The sequence below is a fragment of the Pleurodeles waltl genome, chromosome 2_2 (assembly GCF_031143425.1).
Source record: "Pleurodeles waltl isolate 20211129_DDA chromosome 2_2, aPleWal1.hap1.20221129, whole genome shotgun sequence".
Classification (NCBI taxonomy): Eukaryota; Metazoa; Chordata; class Amphibia; order Caudata; family Salamandridae; genus Pleurodeles; species Pleurodeles waltl.
In genome coordinates this window covers 338,817,680-338,836,678 of record NC_090439.1, presented here as the reverse complement: position 1 = coordinate 338,836,678, position 18,999 = coordinate 338,817,680, and the positions used below count along the sequence as shown (strand labels likewise).

General features: G+C 41.3%; 1 protein-coding gene across 33 annotated transcripts in view; it reads left to right on the top strand.

The window, feature by feature from the left end:
- The window catches only part of EPB41L3 (erythrocyte membrane protein band 4.1 like 3), an 826,134-nt gene extending 808,403 nt beyond the window's left edge, over positions 1 to 17,731 (top strand). For 24 of the 33 annotated variants that reach the window (XM_069219822.1, XM_069219821.1, XM_069219820.1 and 21 more), the window contains 4 exons: positions 4,751 to 4,849; positions 9,836 to 9,916; positions 10,164 to 10,280; positions 16,638 to 17,731. In XM_069219822.1, the coding sequence (XP_069075923.1) occupies positions 4,751 to 4,849; positions 9,836 to 9,916; positions 10,164 to 10,274 (291 nt within the window). In that variant the 3' untranslated portion in view covers positions 10,275 to 10,280; positions 16,638 to 17,731. The other 9 variants (XM_069219844.1, XM_069219836.1, XM_069219841.1 and 6 more) reach the window with 4 other exon arrangements.
- The last annotated feature ends 1,268 nt before the right edge of the window (positions 17,732 to 18,999 follow it).

Below are 18,999 nucleotides of genomic sequence, written 5' to 3'. Positions count from 1 at the left end.
GGGGAAGTTTTCGGGGGCAATATAGAGGGGGACAATTCCAAAGAAGTAGAGGAAAATTCCAAAGCCCCAAAAGTCCTCAAAATAAGCAGTGACTCACAAGTCACACATCCCCATCACATAACACCTGTGGGGGGAAGATTAAGCCAATTTTACAAACATTGGGAGGAGATAACAACAGATACTTGGGTACTAGCAATTATCCAGCATGGTTATTGCATAGAATTTCGCGAATTCCCTCCAACAGTCCCACCGAAAACACACAGTATGTCGAAACAACATATAAATCTTCTAGGATTAGAAGTTCAAGCATTGCTCCAAAAAGAGGCAATAGAATTAGTACCAAAACAAGAACTAAACACAGGAGTTTACTCACTGTACTTTCTGATACCCAAAAAAGACAAAACTCGAAGACCTATACTAGATCTCAGAATATTAAATACATACATCAAATTAGACCACTTTCACATGGTTACATTACAAGAAGTAATCCCACTGCTCAAACAACAAGACTACATGACAACACTGGATCTAAAGGAGGCATATTTCCATATACCAATACATCCTTCACACAGGAAGTACCTAAGGTTTGTATTCCAAGGGATACATTACCAATTCAAAGTGTTGCCATTCGGAATAACAACTGCGCCAAGAGTTTTTACAAAATGTCTAGCAGTAGTAGCTGCACATATCAGAAGGCAGCAAATACATGTGTTCCCGTACCTAGACGATTGGTTAATCAAAACCAACACGCAAAAACAGTGTTCACAACACACACATTACGTCATAGAAACCCTACACAAACTAGGTTTCTCAATCAATTACTCAAAGTCACACCTTCTGCTGTGTCAAACACAGCAATACCTAGGAGCAACAATCAACACAGTAAAAGGAATTGCCACTCCAAGTTCACAAAGAGTCCAAACATTCCAAAATGTAATACAAGCCATGTATCCAAACCAAAAGATACAGGTCAAATTAGTAATGAAACTCCTAGGCATGATGTCCTCATGCATAGCCATTGTCCCAAACGCAAGGTTGCACATGCGGCCCTTACAACAGTGCCTAGCATCACAGTGGTCACAGGCACAGGGTCAACTTCTAGATCTGGTGTTGATAGACCGCCAAACATACATCTCGCTTCAATGGTGGAACAGTATAAATTTAAACCAAGGGCGGCCTTTTCAAGACCCAGTGCCACAATGCGTAATAACGACAGATGCATCCTTGGTAAAAGCTTATATGCCAGATTCCGTTTCGGGTCACTGCCGTTGATGACGCTGATGTGTAGATGGGGTACAAAAACAGAAACAAGTACATGCCCAGCCTGTGGTGTAAAAGCAGAAACGGTTGAACATTTTATGTTTTTTTGCCCCGTATACTCCCTTCCCAGGTCTAAGTGGATCCGTCATATTTGCCGCGATATGGGGATAAGAGATTGTGCCTCTGCTTTGAGGATTTTAAAAAGTCCCCGTTCCACGGTTTTAATACTTGCTGTCAGTAAATATTTATTAGCAGCATGGCGAATACGCAATTCCATTGTAAAGACTGTGTCTTAATCTAGAGCCTTATTTTCATTCTTTTACTCTTACAAGAACTGTAGGAAGGGGGGTGGAACCGTATTATATGTATTATGTGTATTATGTGTACTGAGAATTTTTATTAGACTATGCTTTTAGGAATCCATGTTTTAAAATAACCTTCATTTATGCTCTATAATATTATTACTATTGGTTTTAGTTCTATTTTATTCTTTATTATTGTACATTCGCTTTGATGATTGATTGATCGAATAAAGCATGTGTTAAACAAAAAGAACCATTTATTCAAATACACAAAAATAAAGTTGTTCTACGGACCAATCCTAAATTTTTACCAAAAGTAATCTCACCGTTCCACTTGAATCAAACAGTAGAATTACCAGTGTTCTTCCCACAGCCAGATTCTGTAGCTGAAAGAGCACTACATACATTAGACATCAAAAGAGCACTAATGTACTACATTGACAGAACAAAACTAATTTGAAAGACAAAACAACTATTTATCGCCTTTCAAAAACCTCATACAGGAAATCCAATTTCAAAACAAGGCATTGCTAGATGGATAGTTAAGTGCATTCAAACCTGCTATCTTAAAGCTAAAAGAGAACTGCCTATTACACCAAAGGCACACTCAACCAGAAAGAAAGGTGCTACCATGGCCTTTCTAGGAAATATTCCAATGAACGAAATATGTAAGGCAGCAACATGGTCTACGCCTCATACATTTACCAAGCACTACTGTGTAGATGTGTTAACTTCACAACAGGCAACAGTAGGTCAAGCTGTACTAAGAACATTATTTCAAACTACTTCAACTCCTACAGGCTGAACCACCGCTTTTGGGGAGATAACTGCTTATTAGTCTATGCACAGCATGTGTATCTGCAGCTACACATGCCATCGAACGGAAAATGTCACTTACCCAGTGTACATCTGTTCGTGGCATTAGTCGCTGCAGATTCACATGCGCCCACCCGCCTCCCCGGGAGCCTGTAGCCGTTCAGAAGTAGATCTTAAACATTTGTACATTTGTAAATATATTACTTTAAACTTCATTATGTACAGACGCATTCACTCCATTGCATGGGCACTATTACTAGCATACACAACTCCTACTCACCCTCTGCGGGGAAAACAATCTAAGATGGAGTCGACACCCATGCGCAATGGAGTCGAAATGGGAGGAGTCCCTCGGTCTTGTGACTCGAAAAGACTTCTTCGAAGAAAAACAACGTGTAACACTCCGAGCCCAACACCAGATGGCGGGATGTGCACAGCATGTGAATCTGCAGTGACTAATGCCACGAACAGATGTACACTGGGTAAGTGACATTTTCCATATACATATATATATATATAATAATTCCTAATTTACAAATATAGGCACATATTTCAAGAAGGTCGTATTGATGCTGGTAGTCAGTGGATAAATAGGGGGAGTGAGTGTATTATTAAGCTCATAGCTCTTGTTGAGATAGAATTATGCTTGTGAGAGCTCTGTGTGGCATGCATGGGTATTTTCCTCCCATATAATAAATTTACATTGACATTTTAGCCATAGCCCTCCTTTCTTTTTTTCTGAACATGGAGCTGGCTGGTACACATTTAAAAATAAACACAGACTCAACCATAAAGCAGTGTTTCTTTAAGCTATAGTGTGTATCATAACTAAACCACAAATGTGAGATGACTATTTTACGTCACAAAGTAAGCAGTTTTGTGAAACATAACATTTTCTATGAAAACCAGTTAGAATTGTTTCCTGTAACTCTCCATCCGACACATCCTTTGTGTTTTAACAGTAGGAGTAAAGACAAGTGGTATGCATACTCCATTTCAGGTGTACGACAAAGATAGATCAAACTCCATGTAAAGTACATCATGCATGCAATCAGCTTTTCATATTACAAAGCTCGAACCTAAAGGTAGGATGGTTGTATAAACATCCAGTGGGAAAACCAGGACAGATCAGATGTATACGTTCTTATGCTTAAGGACCCATGTCACAATGTGATCGCAGAACAAGTAATTTTAGTACCTTTAAACAGTACAAAGAACTTTTGAGTCTGACGAGCAAGACTGATGCAGCTAAATATCAACTTGATAGAATGCTGTTTTTTTTCCTAAAAAATGAGAGAATTTGATCTATCAAATACAAACAATGTTGGATATTCCAAGACATCCAAGGGTCCTTGGTATGATCGTTAGTCAGTCGGAAGAAAAAAAAAAGTAATTAGATTAATGCTATGGAGATAATTCAGATTCAAACAGCTTTAATCTGCTCTAGTTGGAATTTCTCATTCCTACTATTATGAAGAAAAGGAGCAGAGTGTTTCCAAAATCAATTATTTGTGTCAACAAAGAAATCCGCGGACATGGAAAAGTTGTCATGAAACCAATGTTGGAGCCGTTGTTAAAAGATCTCACAAATCATAGTGACTTAAGTAAAGTATTTATAGAACTAGTTTTAATTCCGAGAAGCTTGAAACGGATACAGATTGATGTATATGGTTTATATCAATCAATGAGGAAGTATAAGTTTATTCCCACACAAAAATCCATTTAATGAGCAGTGCCAGGGACGGCTTCATCTACAGTTGGTATAAAAATATGGATAATAATTAAACTCATTCTGAAACCTGTGCCAAATAGTTAAAAACAAATACAGTTAAAATCTGAGTCTCCTTCACAGTAGTAATCAGGAGCAAATTCCTCCACCTCACCCTTCCTACCATAATGCTGAAATGTAATTGATGTGAAACGTATCTGAATAAATGGATAGATGCTTGCATGTTGATACAAATCTACAACGGGTTGTAATCTAGTGTGCGTATTAGAAAAAGATAATACATCCTTGTTAAAGGGGGCGGATTATGCATCCCGAGTTATCTTGCCCTGACCACTTTATTTCTCTTCTAACTTATACTCCCTAGTTGAAAATACACAAACAGAAAACCTGAAATATGAGATACTTCAATATAGAATAAATTGGTATATAAATGCAGTCCATCACAAAATGAATATGTGTAAAAATATCTGTTCAAGAAATGACATCCAGTGCTATGGTAAAAACATAATTAAAGCTTTCAATTCTAAAAAAAAATATTGATTGCTATGAATTGGCTCCTAAACACAGATATTTTAAGTGGCCTGTAAAAGAAGCCTCACCTGCTGTATAAAACTTAACCATTCACTTCACTCTCTTTGTTAAGGTGGATCCTAATGCTGACACTGATCCGGGGATCCTTATGAGTGCACAGACCATCACGTCTGAAACAACCAGCACCACAACTACCACACATATCACCAAAGTAAGTTGTTCTTTTCTATTGAGGTTGATGTTAGTGGACTTTATGTTACACCAGTTTCAAAAAGAAAACATTGCATATGCTTCTGATGAGCAAAGGGCATACTTCTCTTATGGAGATGCCTAGATGAAAGAAACTGCTGAACTCATAGTCAAAACAGTGCCATGGAACAGTTGGCACTAAAGCTTACATTGAATTTAGAGGAGTGGGCCTACGCTGCTAATTGGTTCCTGTAAGCACCTCGTTGTTTTTTGTTTCCAATTCGTTTAAGCCATTAAAACAATGTATTTATTTGGACAGTACATGAAATATATTATTTTATTGGGGGTTTAGATATTTATTCCTCCACATTCCACCTCTATGATTCTGATGATATGAGACTGTCCCGACAACGTTTCTCTGTTTTTGACTGTCAGGGAAAGCTTGGTAGTCACAGACAGGAAACCAGAGAAATTACCCCTGTCCTTGGAGAAGACACCCAGTGTGTCAGTGACATTTTTTCAGTTATAAGCTTCTCCTTTTCAATTTTCTTTTTAAAAAAACACAAAGAACTTTCTTAAACAGGAATATTGAAAATGGTGCCCACTCAGCATAACTTCAGTGGAACTGCCATGACGGTTGTTCTGCTGAAGGCATAGTGATCTGTTGCTGCCTGGTGGAGATCTCTAAGGATGGCAATGGGTCTTCACCAGGTCATCAAAGTAAATCCCTTTCCTGCAATGGCAGACCAGACATCTTACTCTAAATGAACTACCTATTTATTATACATTTAAAATGTGTCCTGCTGCTTGGCTGCAGAACACATACAATTCCAATGTCAAATGTGACATTTTGAGTTGCAAGTGAGAAATATACTTTCCTCACTTCTGTATCCCTTTTCTACATTCTGTACAACTGAGCAGGACTTCAGCATGAAACTGATTTTTAATAGAATTATAGTTATAGTGATCTGCAGTACAAACAATTGTCCATTTGGAGAAAGAACATGTGGTTGAGGCCTGATAAACAAGACTGTACAGGGACATTGCACACTGAATCAAATTCATCTTCATATCATTCACCTAGCAGCATTCACCAGCCGCTAGCACTAGAAGCATTCCTTCCTCAACTCAGCGTCAAAGTGGTTATCTTCAAAATAGACAACATGACTACCATGTAGTATCTACAAAAACAGGGGTGCACCTGGTCACCTCAGCTATGTCAACTAACCCAGATCATCTGGAGGTACGCTGTCAGACAAAATTCACCATTTAGCAGAGTACATACCGGGGTAGACAACAACTTTGCGGATCTCTCCAGCAGGAGATGACAACAATTCCACGAGTTGGAACTCAACTCACAAGTTCTAAACCTGTTCTTCCAACAATGGAGTCACCCAGACATAGCTCTACAGCACTACATGCCACAAACAGATACTTACTGGGTAAGTAAGATTGTAATTCTCTCCAGCAGCAGGATCAAAGGCTGCCCCACACAAAGGGGGCAATTAACAGTACTTAACCTAGCTCCTGAGGAGGAAAGTGGTGGGCGGAATATTCTGCATCAGTCGCTCAGTTATCACACTGCACCACGGATGGCCTGTCCAAGTGCACCAAACAAAGTAAAGAGCCCAGATAATTGGAGCCAGCCCAGAAGGGGGCTGTCTTTGAACTTTTAGGGGCTCATTCCAACTCAGGCGGGAACCGGCATTTGGCCGCCATGCGGCCAAAATACCGCTGCCCCCATTCCAACATTCCCGCTGGGCCGGCGGGAATGGGGGCCGCAACACAGGAGCCGGCTCTGAATGGAGCCGGCGGTGTTGCGGCGGTGCGACGGGTGCAGTTGCACCCGTCGCGCTTTTCCCTGTCTGCTAGGCAGACAGTGAAAAGCTTCATGGGGCCCTGTTAGGGGGCCCCTGCACTGCCCATGCCAGTGGCATGGGCAGTGCAGGGGCCCCCAGGGGCCCCAGGACACCCCTTACCGCCAGCCTCTTCCTGGCGGTGAAAACCGCCAGAAACAGGCTGGCGGTACGGGGTCAGAATCCCCAGGGCAGCGCTGCTTGCAGCGCTGCCCTGGTGGATTCCCCAAGCTGGGGCAAAAACGGCGGATGACCGCCGGCCCCGGCAATCCGACCGCGGCTTTACCGCCGCGGTCGGAATGGGGATTGAAGCACCGCCAGCCTGTTGGCAGTGCTTCCGTCATTCGGGGCCCTGGCGGTCTTGGACCGCCAGGGTCAGAATGACCCCCTTAGTGTGCAAGTCCATGGCAGTGATGTCGGTGAGGGGCAGAGCTTAGACCCCAGGAGCTGATGTGACCAGTGACTCCTGGATGACGCCATTTTGGACTGTCAATGTCTGATGTGCATGAGGGTTGGGACAGGGTTTGGAGAGGTGACGTGGCACTCTAGGATTGGCCAGGACTGTCTGATTTCTGGAACCTTCCTCTCTTATTTAAAAACACATGCACAAGGGGAAACTCTCTTTGCCTGTGAAACTCTCTACACTTCACTGCTAGATCCTGGGACTGCTATGGAGGACAAATCCCCTGACCCCCACTCAGGGTTAAGATCTCTGCCCAGTTGCCCCCAGGTCCAGTGGGTTTCCCCAAGGGCCAGTAAGAATGGTCCCCTTACACTTCCTGAGGCCAGTTGGGGGAAAGCTCTGGACTTGTCTGCATCCCAGAAACCAAGATCAGGAGGAAAAATGGCACAGGGAACCAGGAGAAACACCTCTTTGAGGTCTGCATGGCTTTGGAGGTGAGAAGGGTATTTTTAAATGTTTTGCAACCTTTTCTGCCACTGAACATGTAGGGCTCCACAGCATTGTCCAGGTAATTCCCTCTGGGTGTGCCAGAGTCTGGGGGTCAGCACAAGGAAGACATATAATAAAAGAATAATGCCAGAAGGGGGGCCGGTATGGGGCCTCTCCTCAATTCCACCTCTTTGCCCAGAGACTCCCCCCTCACTGGGGCGTTTTTCTGTTTTAGGGGGCTGGAACTCCATCCCAGGACCCACGATATCACCAGAGAAAAAGAAAAACAGAAAGTGCGAGGGAGCACACAGTCAAACGTGGCCTGCACTGGGAGCTGGAGGGGTCAGTCAGGGTTGGTCTCCCTGAGCTCTCCCCCAACCAGTGTCGAAGCCTGCATGCAGGCTGCCCAGGTGGGACCAGGCATCCTGAAGCACACAGGTGCAGCGTGAGGCCGCAAACAAAAAGAAAACCAGGATGCTGCACCGGGAGGAGTTGCTAATCTAATATGCTGACCTACACTTCCCCCCTGCCCCCCTCCAAAGGAGCGCCCCATAATTCCCTGCGCGGTCTGGTGATTTTCAACCTACAATTGTCTGTTTCTTCCCTTGTGTTGGCCCCAGGATGGCATGGTCACCACCAACAATACCAGGAAGGTGCAGCCATTCTCCACAAATAATTTGAGGAGCCTCCACCCTGAGTTGGGTGAGCCAAAAAAACATTGACCTTGCCAGGATTTTGCTCATAGTTTCAAACACTCTCAAGGCTAGAGCTTTTGCTGTACGTCTGGAAGTGCTGCACTCTCTAGGTATGTATGGCTGCATTTGTTATGGCCTAAGGAAGTACCTATATTGAAGTGCCCTCTAGGGGCCAAGTGTATTGTTGCATGACAGGGTCATTACAATGTGATGTCCACTAGGGGCTGCTTTTATAATTGCAGTGTGATTGTTAGTAAAATATAAAAAATACAGACACTGGTTTAACTCATCATAACTGCTTTACTGGTTCCTCATAATGATGACAGTGATTACTGTCCACAATATATATGTTGTTAATGCTTTATTGGTTCCCCATTATGTTGATTATGTTGATAATGAATATTGCTCACAGTGTAGATGGTTTATTAACATTAATTAGTGCATTTACACATGATTATTATCTTTGATGATTGCACTGAAGTACAAAATGATGATTTTAACATGTGGTTTCTTGCTCTTGAACCTGGACAAAACCAATAGACTTTCTAGATATGTTTGTGTAACCGCTTTAGAGGGTCAAAAGTGTTTATACATTGTCTCAAATGGTATTTTCCAACTGCAAATGTACATATTTATAAATTATCGTGTAGTATTTGGTAGTGTGTGTAATAAATGTACTTCTCCTTTTTCTAAAGAAAAAGTACTGACTGGACAGTCATTTATTGAGTTATTATTGTGGGCCAGCGAATGGTGATTACAAGCCTATACCACCTCCATTGATTGGATTGCTCTGCCTCGCTACCCTGAGAGAGTCCAGCGCTACAAGGGGGTGCTTGGTTCCCACTAAGGGGATTGTGGACCTATTATTTGTGTAGGCCACACAACTAATAACCTAATTTCCGACAGTATTGAAGAAAAATTCCCGTATTACACAAGAGTAAGGACATTATTGGAGACATTATTGCAGCCTTGGCATTGAATGTGTAGCAGCTATAGCAATTCTCTCATGCTAGAGACATAGGCTATAAATGCGCCATCTTTCAACAGTGGCCCACAGCATTCGAGACATAGTTTGATTCCGGTCATTAACGGCAAGCCCAAATCGGCAGCACTGGGATGACTCTTTGAGGTGAAACATATGGGCTTTTTATAAGGCACTGCATACGGGGGTTCCACACAGATAATAAAGGAAATGATACAGAAAATAAAGTTTATGAGTTATTGCTGGTAGGACATTTTCAGAGATCTTACTCTAGCAAAAATTCACAGGAGAACATTCCTAGTTGTCGAAAAGAGAGTAACAGTTGTGGATCACCTGGGTCACACAGGATGGGGAGAGAAAGGCGTTGATATGGAAGCAGGCTCAATGCATCTTTTCAAGAGCACTTTCCATTCTGACCTGCAAAGCAGGAGGGTACATTAGAAGATGGGAAGATGTCACAAAAGTGTTTAAATAATTTTATTTTCCTGCTTGTGTTTAAAATTAAGTATTCTTTTTTCCTAATTAAAAACGTGTATACTTTGCATGAACTGATGGCTATTTTTGTTACCGATTGTTTTATTAGACTGTAAAAGGAGGCATATCAGAGACGAGAATTGAAAAAAGAATAGTTATTACAGGGGATGCAGACATCGACCATGATCAGGTAGAGTATTACATCACATCCAGACACCTCCCTCCTATTGCAGAAGAGCCTTCTCCTTCTAATTAAAAAAAACTGGCATGCCTGAAATTGTCTTCTGTAACCTAATGAAATAATTAGACAATATTTCGTGTTCTAATCATTCTTCATTTGTAAATTGTGTAATTTCTCATGAATCTTCACCTTTCTATTGATCATGCATGTTCCACCTCCTTCTTGTTTTTGCCCTTCCGTGATTTCCTTGGGCTAGGCGCTGGCTCAGGCAATTAAAGAAGCCAAAGAGCAGCACCCTGACATGTCAGTGACCAAAGTAGTGGTACATAAAGAAACAGAGATCACACCGGAAGATGGGGAGGCTTGACCACAGGTAAGAGGAGAATATGATTCTCCTAGGCAACTCTGTAAGCTGGCATGTGGCAAAGGGCATTTCCCTTTCATATTTCACCTCTAAAACCTTCTCCCTTTCTGTCAGTCTTTCTCTCCCTGGCACTGAAGTCTTACTATTTAATTTGCTTCAAACAAGCATGCTTGAGGCATATTCTGATTTGGAATGTATTTTTTTCATATCATGCCAGTGAGAGAATGAACCACTCACTGTTTGCTCCTTTTGGATTGTTGGATGCTGCTTATATTTTCAGGCTTGGGCGGCTGTGTCAGTTTCATTCTTCTTAACTTATCTGTGCTTTAATAGTTGTAAATGTTCTGAAAATTAACAGTGCGTTCGTGCAAGATAACACTGGCTGAGAGTCCTGTCTTGGGCTTAACTGTGTCAATGGTTTATTTTTTTGGAAAGTGCTTTTCGTGTAGGATATGTGCTGCTCTATTCCCTTACTTTTTATGGATGCTTTTTTTTTTTTATTGTTTCCATTGTGGCTTGGCATTGTTCCTTAGGCAACGAATAATGCAGCCTTTTTGTATCCACTTTTGTCCAAAAAGGTGTATCCCAATTGTTCTGATCATAAAACTAAACGTAATTTCCGTACCCTACTCCTGGAAGCATATCATTCATACTAACGTGCTGTGCAAAAGCTTACAGTGCTGTGTTGTGCATACAATAGACTGCTTTGAATAACAGTTGCAACTTAATGGCTGCCTGTTTGATTCACCCCAAATGACAACAACTTCTTTGTAATTCCGGCGTATTTCCTCTTACCCGAATGTTTATCTTTGTCTTTTGTTTTGGAGCAAAGAAATATACATTTTAAAAGAAAATGTGCGCAGTACTCGGCTGGTTGTTACAGCAAATGTTGAGTGAGTACTTGTATTTGCAGAGGTTTGTCTTTCCTCCAAATTTTGACTGGACGTAATTAGAAATTATTAAACTGGTATATTAAAGTGAATAAAAACAGTCAGAAGCATTTAATAGTCATAGACATGGTGATAAATCAACAGTAAGGCAATGGAAAATTATTTTCACATTTGGTATTATTTGTGTTGAGATAAGATGCCTGGAAGAATTGCATCGCTTAATGTTTAGCATAGTAGGGTAACGATGTATATGAACTCTACTTAAATAATATCCAAGATAGAGTTTCAGGTGCATTGTTTCCATATCAAACTGTGGGCAAAATTATGTAAGTTAGGAGCCTCGGTCTGCCTTTGGTGAATCAATGAAAAAAGTTACAGTTATACTCCCGTTCTTGAGGTCATTCTTAGTGCAGTCCAGTGGGGCGCAGAAATGCTCTTCCAAGGGCAGTTTTGACAGACGTAATTGAGAAACCTGTAATTGAGTAAAACGTGCACGTTCTTACTTGTCAGGAGGAAATGATTCCTATTCGAATATTTCATTATTTCCCATGGACATATATCCAAGGTATCACGTTATTATAACACATATGCCTCTAAATGAGAAATGAGATGGCCTAGGCTCCTTTTTGTAAAAACTGAAAGGCCATAAAACTGGATATTGTGACTCCCAAAATAGCTCCAAGAATGTGGATAATTTGTCACGCTGCAGCTATCTGTTCAATCCTAGCAGAGGAGTCCACATCACAAAAGCACCACAAAACTACGTCTTTCCACATAGTACATGTCCAGTTCTCTTTTGGCTTCTATTACTCTTAGATATAGTTCACTGTACTAAGGTCTTGTGTTCAGTTACATGGATAATATATCCTTGTACTGCATTTATTGTATTCCCTCAGTGCAGGCAGACCAGTTTCTCCAACCCCTGTCTCATTGCCTCTGCACTTAACCCGTACCTTCATAACTTGCTATTTTACTCTTTCCTTGCTCCTCACCGCTGTCTACCAAAATTCTTCATGTGACACATTTCTGTGTGCTATTCCATAGGCTACAGGTGCATAGGTAATTTTACTATATTCCTGTGTTTGAGAGGAGGATAAAGCCATCTCTTGTGGTCCTTCATTCAATAAAAGCATTACTTCACGTAAAATATTTAATCTAATCTATTTTCTTTCCTACTATTTTATTAGACATTTGTTGCCCATTGACAATGCCTGACACTACTGTCTTCCCTGCTTTAGGAGTTTTAGAGGTGTTATCTGGCAAGCGTGTCTTCCTCACCAAGGCTCTATACTTTTTTATCACAACCAAAGTGCTTATCACAAGGTTTTCCATGTTTTAGCACTCATTGTTCAACAAATAATGTATTGCTATCATCGTTTAACTTTAGAGACAGCCAAAACGTAATAAAGTTATATTCTGTTAAATACTATCCCTGTAGCTTAACTCTATCATCCTATTGCATATGTATTATAAAATCAAAGAATACCACAGTTTCATATATCAGACCGTTTAAAAAGAAATTATAGTTATGTGTGTTCCATAGCACAATTCATATGTTTGCACCCGGTCCCTTTCTATTTTCTGTGACACGATTCCAGTGGAAAGTCAGGTGGGAAAATAAAGAGGCTGCAATGTCCAGCATCTTCACAACAGGTAACCTTGGGAGATTGAGGCAGATTTACTATCCTTTCACACAAAGCAGTATAGAAAGGTGATTTGCTGAGCTGATTTGCATGATAGATAGAGAGCAGAAATGTGCCATATCTACAAAGATATAGTGCACTTCTACTCTCACATAGCTTGCTCATGGCACTAGTGCCCTTCAGTCAGCCTAATGCCAACCAGGCACTCCTGCAACATGGTGCAACTGTGTGGTGTGGGCAGGATTGTTTTTGTGCAGAAAGGGATACCTTCATCTATGAAGCCATATTCCATTTTGTATGTGTGTTGCAATTTGCAGCGCACATAGAAAGAGAAAGTATAGAGTAGAAATTAAGACATTTCTCCTTGTTACCCCAGCCTCAGGCTCACCATTGTTTTGGCAAATGTGTGTTTGCGCCAAATTCTATGAGTGGATGCAAGGTAATGACCATGCACTACCCATGGATCACATTCCTGACTCAAAATAACATGGGCAGTGCTGGGAGCTACGTTTCCTCACTTTTTTTTTTTTACAAAGCCATGTAAAATCGGATTTTGTGTGGATAAGTAGATTCGGAAATACATCTTGTGCTGGGCATGGTAAAAAAGCAACAGCACCCATATGCAAATATTAGTAAATCTGGGCCTTCGAGTCTTAACACAGAAGGCCCTCCGCCGGTATAGTAGCATCTGCACTCCTTACTCGTATGTCTAAGAATATGTTGATTATGGCAGCATCCATGCTAGCAAACATTGACACTTTATATCCTATTTTTATCCCCAGCCATGTAGGGAACAGGACAGAGGCCATGACTCTGATCTTTACCACCTCCTTCTGCAGTCCCTGCATTTTTTGGTGATAGTCATAGTGCTCTGGTCCAAGAATGAGAGAATCTAATTCCTGGTGGGACAGTTCTTTTTTCCACTTCTCCTTGCATTTCCTCCTCACCCAGAGTGACCATTATTATGCTCCCTATCATCCTACCTATGGTTACTTGTTGGAATTAGCTTTAATATACAAGCGTGTGGGGCACGTGATCATCTGTGAATAAGAAAGAATCTACCTCGTTGACAACTGGGGGGACGACCCAGGGCCATGATAGACTTGGAGGTCTCCAGACTTTCTAGCCAGCCCACACCATCTTCAAAAGAGCTACATCATTTACAAAAACCATCACAGCCAGCACCCACCACTTATCTTGCAGACAAGCTCAACATCTCTCATAAAATGAACATATTAGAGCAATCTTTTTTTTAAACTTCTAACACCATTAGCTCAATCTTTTCTAACCCTCCCTCATTAGCACCAGCCCTCTTCTCAGACACTGAGGTGCTATACCTTACTGCCTAGCATTCAAGTTATAATGCACTTTCCCATTAGAGGACATCAAATTCCACGCTTCATCACAGTAGGAGGATCCTATTAGGTCTCCCTAGGTCATTGAGGTGCAGGGGTAGGGCCACCACTGGCACAACTGGTCATTTGGTGTAAGGCCTTTCACTTGCTTTGTCTATGCTCTTAGATTCGAAGAGTCCCTCTTCACCTTGCCTTTCCCAAGTATCTCAGAGCAATAACAGTCTGCTGTCGGTTTACCCATATGTTTTTCACGGGTCTCTTGATCCCAGCACCGATTTGACAGTAGGTCTCATAGGTCTACTGCAGGTTGCTCAAACCCCTTGCCTCCACCGGACGTCTCGCTGTCACGTACTGCGGTCCCGAGCACTGCATCTGAAAGTGGAGAAAGTTAGACGCATACCCCCCAAAAAATACTCCTGAATCTGCCCCATTTCCTCTTTCTGTGCCAAGATCCTTCTAATAGTTATCCTTTCCTTTCCTTTTCATACAAGTGGGGTAAATGGTTAAAATATGATATAGATAAAGAAAGACTATGCTTCTGAGTCTGCCATTCTGACAAAGGTATAAATAGCATAAGCTCCATAAAGCAAGCTTTACCAGCTCCTTTAGGCAAAAATCGCTTGCAGGGCTTAGTACTTATTTGTATGTGGTACATATGTAACACAGCGAAACATGGAATTCACATTCTTGGGGAAGTAAGATTCTGACCCTTACCCCCACCTCTTGCTAATAAAAAGCCATTAAGAGCAGTCCGGAGGTGATTTACCAGGTAACAGCACCATAGTAGCTCTACGTGTGTTATTGGACTGTGAGTTTAAAACGATCCACTGAAGTGCGGCCCAAGTAATTACCACTTGATTAGATTATCTCAAACATTTTACCTATCCCTTTTAATATATTTATAAGTGACATGCCCTAAGTGGTATGGATATGCCCAGACATAGTTCCCTTGTTCACCGTGCTGCAGGATTCATCTTGCACCTAACTAATGTGGTCCAACAAGGCCAAAAACTGTTTTAGTTTTTGTTTCTTGTAGAGCGGACCTGGTCTGACAGTTCACCCTTTACTATTCCTACTGAAGCAGCCCAAGGCTGATTTGCATACATCTCGCCACCCACTGGAGGGCACAGTGGGCCAAAAAATGATGGACTGGAATGCTGTTGGGAGGAATTACCTGCTGAGATTAACTCAAGCTTTCGATCCATTGTTTTGTTTCTTTTTAAATTACAAACATGCAGGCTTGCTTCCTCTCAAAAGTGCTTTTCACATTCCACCTCAGCCAGGAAGCACAGCTGCCTACTTTCTTCAGTAAACACCATGCTCCCGAAGTAGAAAAAAAGACAGACTGATTTATTCTTCTGGTGGACTCAGCGCCAGAGAGGCATTCCATTGAAATTCCAGTGGGTTTTCGCAAGCAACACTCATGGATTTTGACACAGCTCCAGATTTACAGGAGCCTGTAAACTTGGGGACGTGCCAAAATTTTACATCTCCGCAGGGTAGGCGAAATGAGGAGACATTTTTCTCCTCATTTTTCCTAGTTCTATGTGCTGCATTCTGCAGCACACATAGAAAGAGGAAAAAGCCTCTTTCTGCTCATTCTGCAACACACTTAGAAAGAGGAAAAAGCCTCCCAGGATAGTGTTGTGCCTAGGATGCAAGGGTGCCTCCATTGGCGTTAGGCTGTCAAAATAGTCATGCTTTATTTATTTATGTAGTAGCAATCTTTTTTTTTTTTACATGGGGTCTAAATGTACTCCACCACTTTTAATTTCTGTTTTCACTCGGACAAATGTGAACGTGTACAGTACCACAAATCTATATTTAAGCAAAATGTCACCATTTGGCCATTTTTCGGGAAAGGAAACAAAAGGGAATTCCAAATTGTGGATGCAATGTTTATCTGGTAGGCAAAATATGAAAGCCCTGGGTTTCTATTATAATAAAATAGTGTTATAAAGGTTAAAAATGTTACCTGGTTGAACAGCAAACATGGCTTAGCACTGTAGTTGAGAACCCTTTGAAACTAAAGAGATTAAAGGGAATCCAGTGAAGGTATTACATTACACATACTTAGTAAGGTTCATGTTCAGTCTTTTCTAGATTACTAATACACCCCATTTGTCTAGCAGGGATTTTTTTGTGTTGTTGATTATGCCTTACTATCTTGTTGAAGGTGATTCCATACCTTTAACATTTTCTGTAAAGAATTAGATTATATTATTCCTCCAGCTTCGCGTTTCCATTACCATAACCCGGAAAGTGATATAATAATTCCACACCTCTGCTTGAATAGGCATGTCTTTTATTCATTTATTTTCCCCTGAATACTAATGAAACTATACTTTCTCTCTGGTTATCGAAGACACTTCCACTCTTCCTCTAGTCCACTTGTTCCTTCTGCTCCATCTTTCAGCACTGACAGTGGTGTTTTTGTATGATCAAAACATATATTGAATTCCTTTCCTTTCTTCACAGGACTAAAATAGCTTGCTTTTGAATACAGTCATGCCAATCATTAGGAGAAGGAAAGCCTGCGTGGAGCAACAGTTCTCACCCGACTGACCTGCATCTGTCCATGGAGAATCACTCCAGAAGAGCTGATCATTCTTGGTCAAAGCACTATTTATTAAAGACACCTGAGAAAGACTTTCCCATTCAAAGCAATCAGATTCAGCATCTGTAAAGCAGTATTGCATGGCGCAACTATACGAAGACAAAGCTGCATTTTTAGTTTCCATAAAATGTTTGTTTTCCCGCAATACCTGCACGACCATGAACGACTGTCATATAAACAGTGATCTCGTACCATGCCAAGAGCTCATGCCTGCGATACCTTTACGAAAGTCTCTACAAAGTAACATTTGTTTCATGAGTCAAAGCCTTTTGTTTACAGAAAACCACCCTAAACGCTAGAAGCTGTATAGGTACTGTGTATAATGTTTTACCACACCTTAGATGTGCCAATAACACATTTTATTCAGTTCAAACACTTGAATATTGTATTTGTTTTATCTGGGTTTATTCCTATTACCTGATAAACAGCAATGAGTCATTAATCTTGTGCTTTGTATTTCTAATTTATTACCTTATATGGTAGTAATCATTTTAGTATTTTAACTTGAAATTTAATTTGGATGTTCATGTCAATTTCTATTTTGAAAGAAGTTGTACCCTTATTCATCCTTCACAAACCTAACCCTGTAAATTATGTGGTTGTCATTTCAGAGGCACTGGAGGAAATATTAGCATTTTTTTCCTTGGTTTACCACGATGCAAAACTATAACTCTGGAATAATCATGTTGATTGGTTTTGTAATATTATTATTATTGCTGATTTTGTTCTCATTCGCACGTAAATCTGTTCAATTTCGGAACCTGCTCAGCATTGATTAATTAGTTCAGAAAGCCAAGCCTTAATCTGTACAGAAATGCCACTGTATCCTATGTAGTGTTCTCGACGTATACACATTGTTCCACAAACATATGTTCTCTACAGCACTGTCAGTTGCATTACAGCACATGGTGAGTGTGTGTTTCAGCATTGTCAAATAAAAGTGGTAAATGAGTTAGCAGTGTCATTGTCCTCTGTGTACACATTGTGACAGGTGTATCTTCACAGTAGAAGTGGCCCAGCCACCTCCCACAGTGTCTGTGTCAGATCGCATTGGGGGTGGCTAGTGGAAGGCAGAGTGTCGTGGGTTAAGCAGGGGCTACTGACTGTCAGAGTGCTGGGGTTGTTTGCCTCTGACACAGGGTCTGTCCTAATATGGCTTTCCAAACTGTGCCAGGTACAACCCCTCACACATTTGACCGTCACTGGTAGCAGTGGCAAGCAGTCACAGGCATCTCAGGTAGGTAGTGTTGGCATACAAGCTCAGAACGCAACAGACGCTTAGCAGCTCTATAACTGATTATCCAAATCAGTGCGAAGAATAAACTATTCATATATATCACATTACATCCGTAGTGTGGAGGACATAGACAGTTCGTCCACCACACTGAATGAGAAAATATCTCTGGTGCAATCACTAGAAGGACTTTCCTTTTCTAAAACAATGTCAGGATGCGAGGCAAGAGCTTCCCTTGCATCCCGAGTTTATATTTTTCTGTTACTTGTCAGTGCACAACATGATGATGTCATACAAGTAAAACCGAAAGCCATCTGTGCCACTAGGTGCTTTCAGTTTGATTGGTGCTCCGGGCCATACATAACCTAGCTGCGGGAATGCCGATCAGAATGGGACAGGTACCCCTGGAAAAGAGACAATGGCTCATTTCCAGCAGTACCTTTTCCTAGTGGTTTAGTACAGGTGTTCACCACTAGATATCAGAGATTCCTCCCCTAGAGGAGGCAGATTATTTGTTTAAAAAATGAAGAAGTGGGGGTGGCTCACCCAGGCAATGGGCTTTACCCCCTCTCACCCCAGAAGGCACCAAATGCCATCGCTGCAACCCTTAAAAGGCAGATTAGGGAGTGCTTACCCTCAGTCAACACCCATAGAATCAGAAAGCTCACTAGATACCAGGCAAGGAGATTAAAAAATGTATCTGTTCCGCTGTGCTAGGCATTCCATTCCGGTGGTTAAATTAAGCCCGAGCTTTGGCTAAAATCACACATTTTCTATTTGTTTCTGTGAATGGAAATTCTGGAAACAGCAAATGTTTACAAAATTTCTACCAAAGAGAGTTCACAATGAAAACTGATATCAAAATCCAAGAAAAATGTGTGATTTTGCCAACGTTTGAGGCTTGCAGAGCATTTTGAGTAAGAATCCCTAGCAGGATTTGTGTAAGTCACACCACCCTGGAATTCTCCATCCGTCTAGTTTATAGAAAT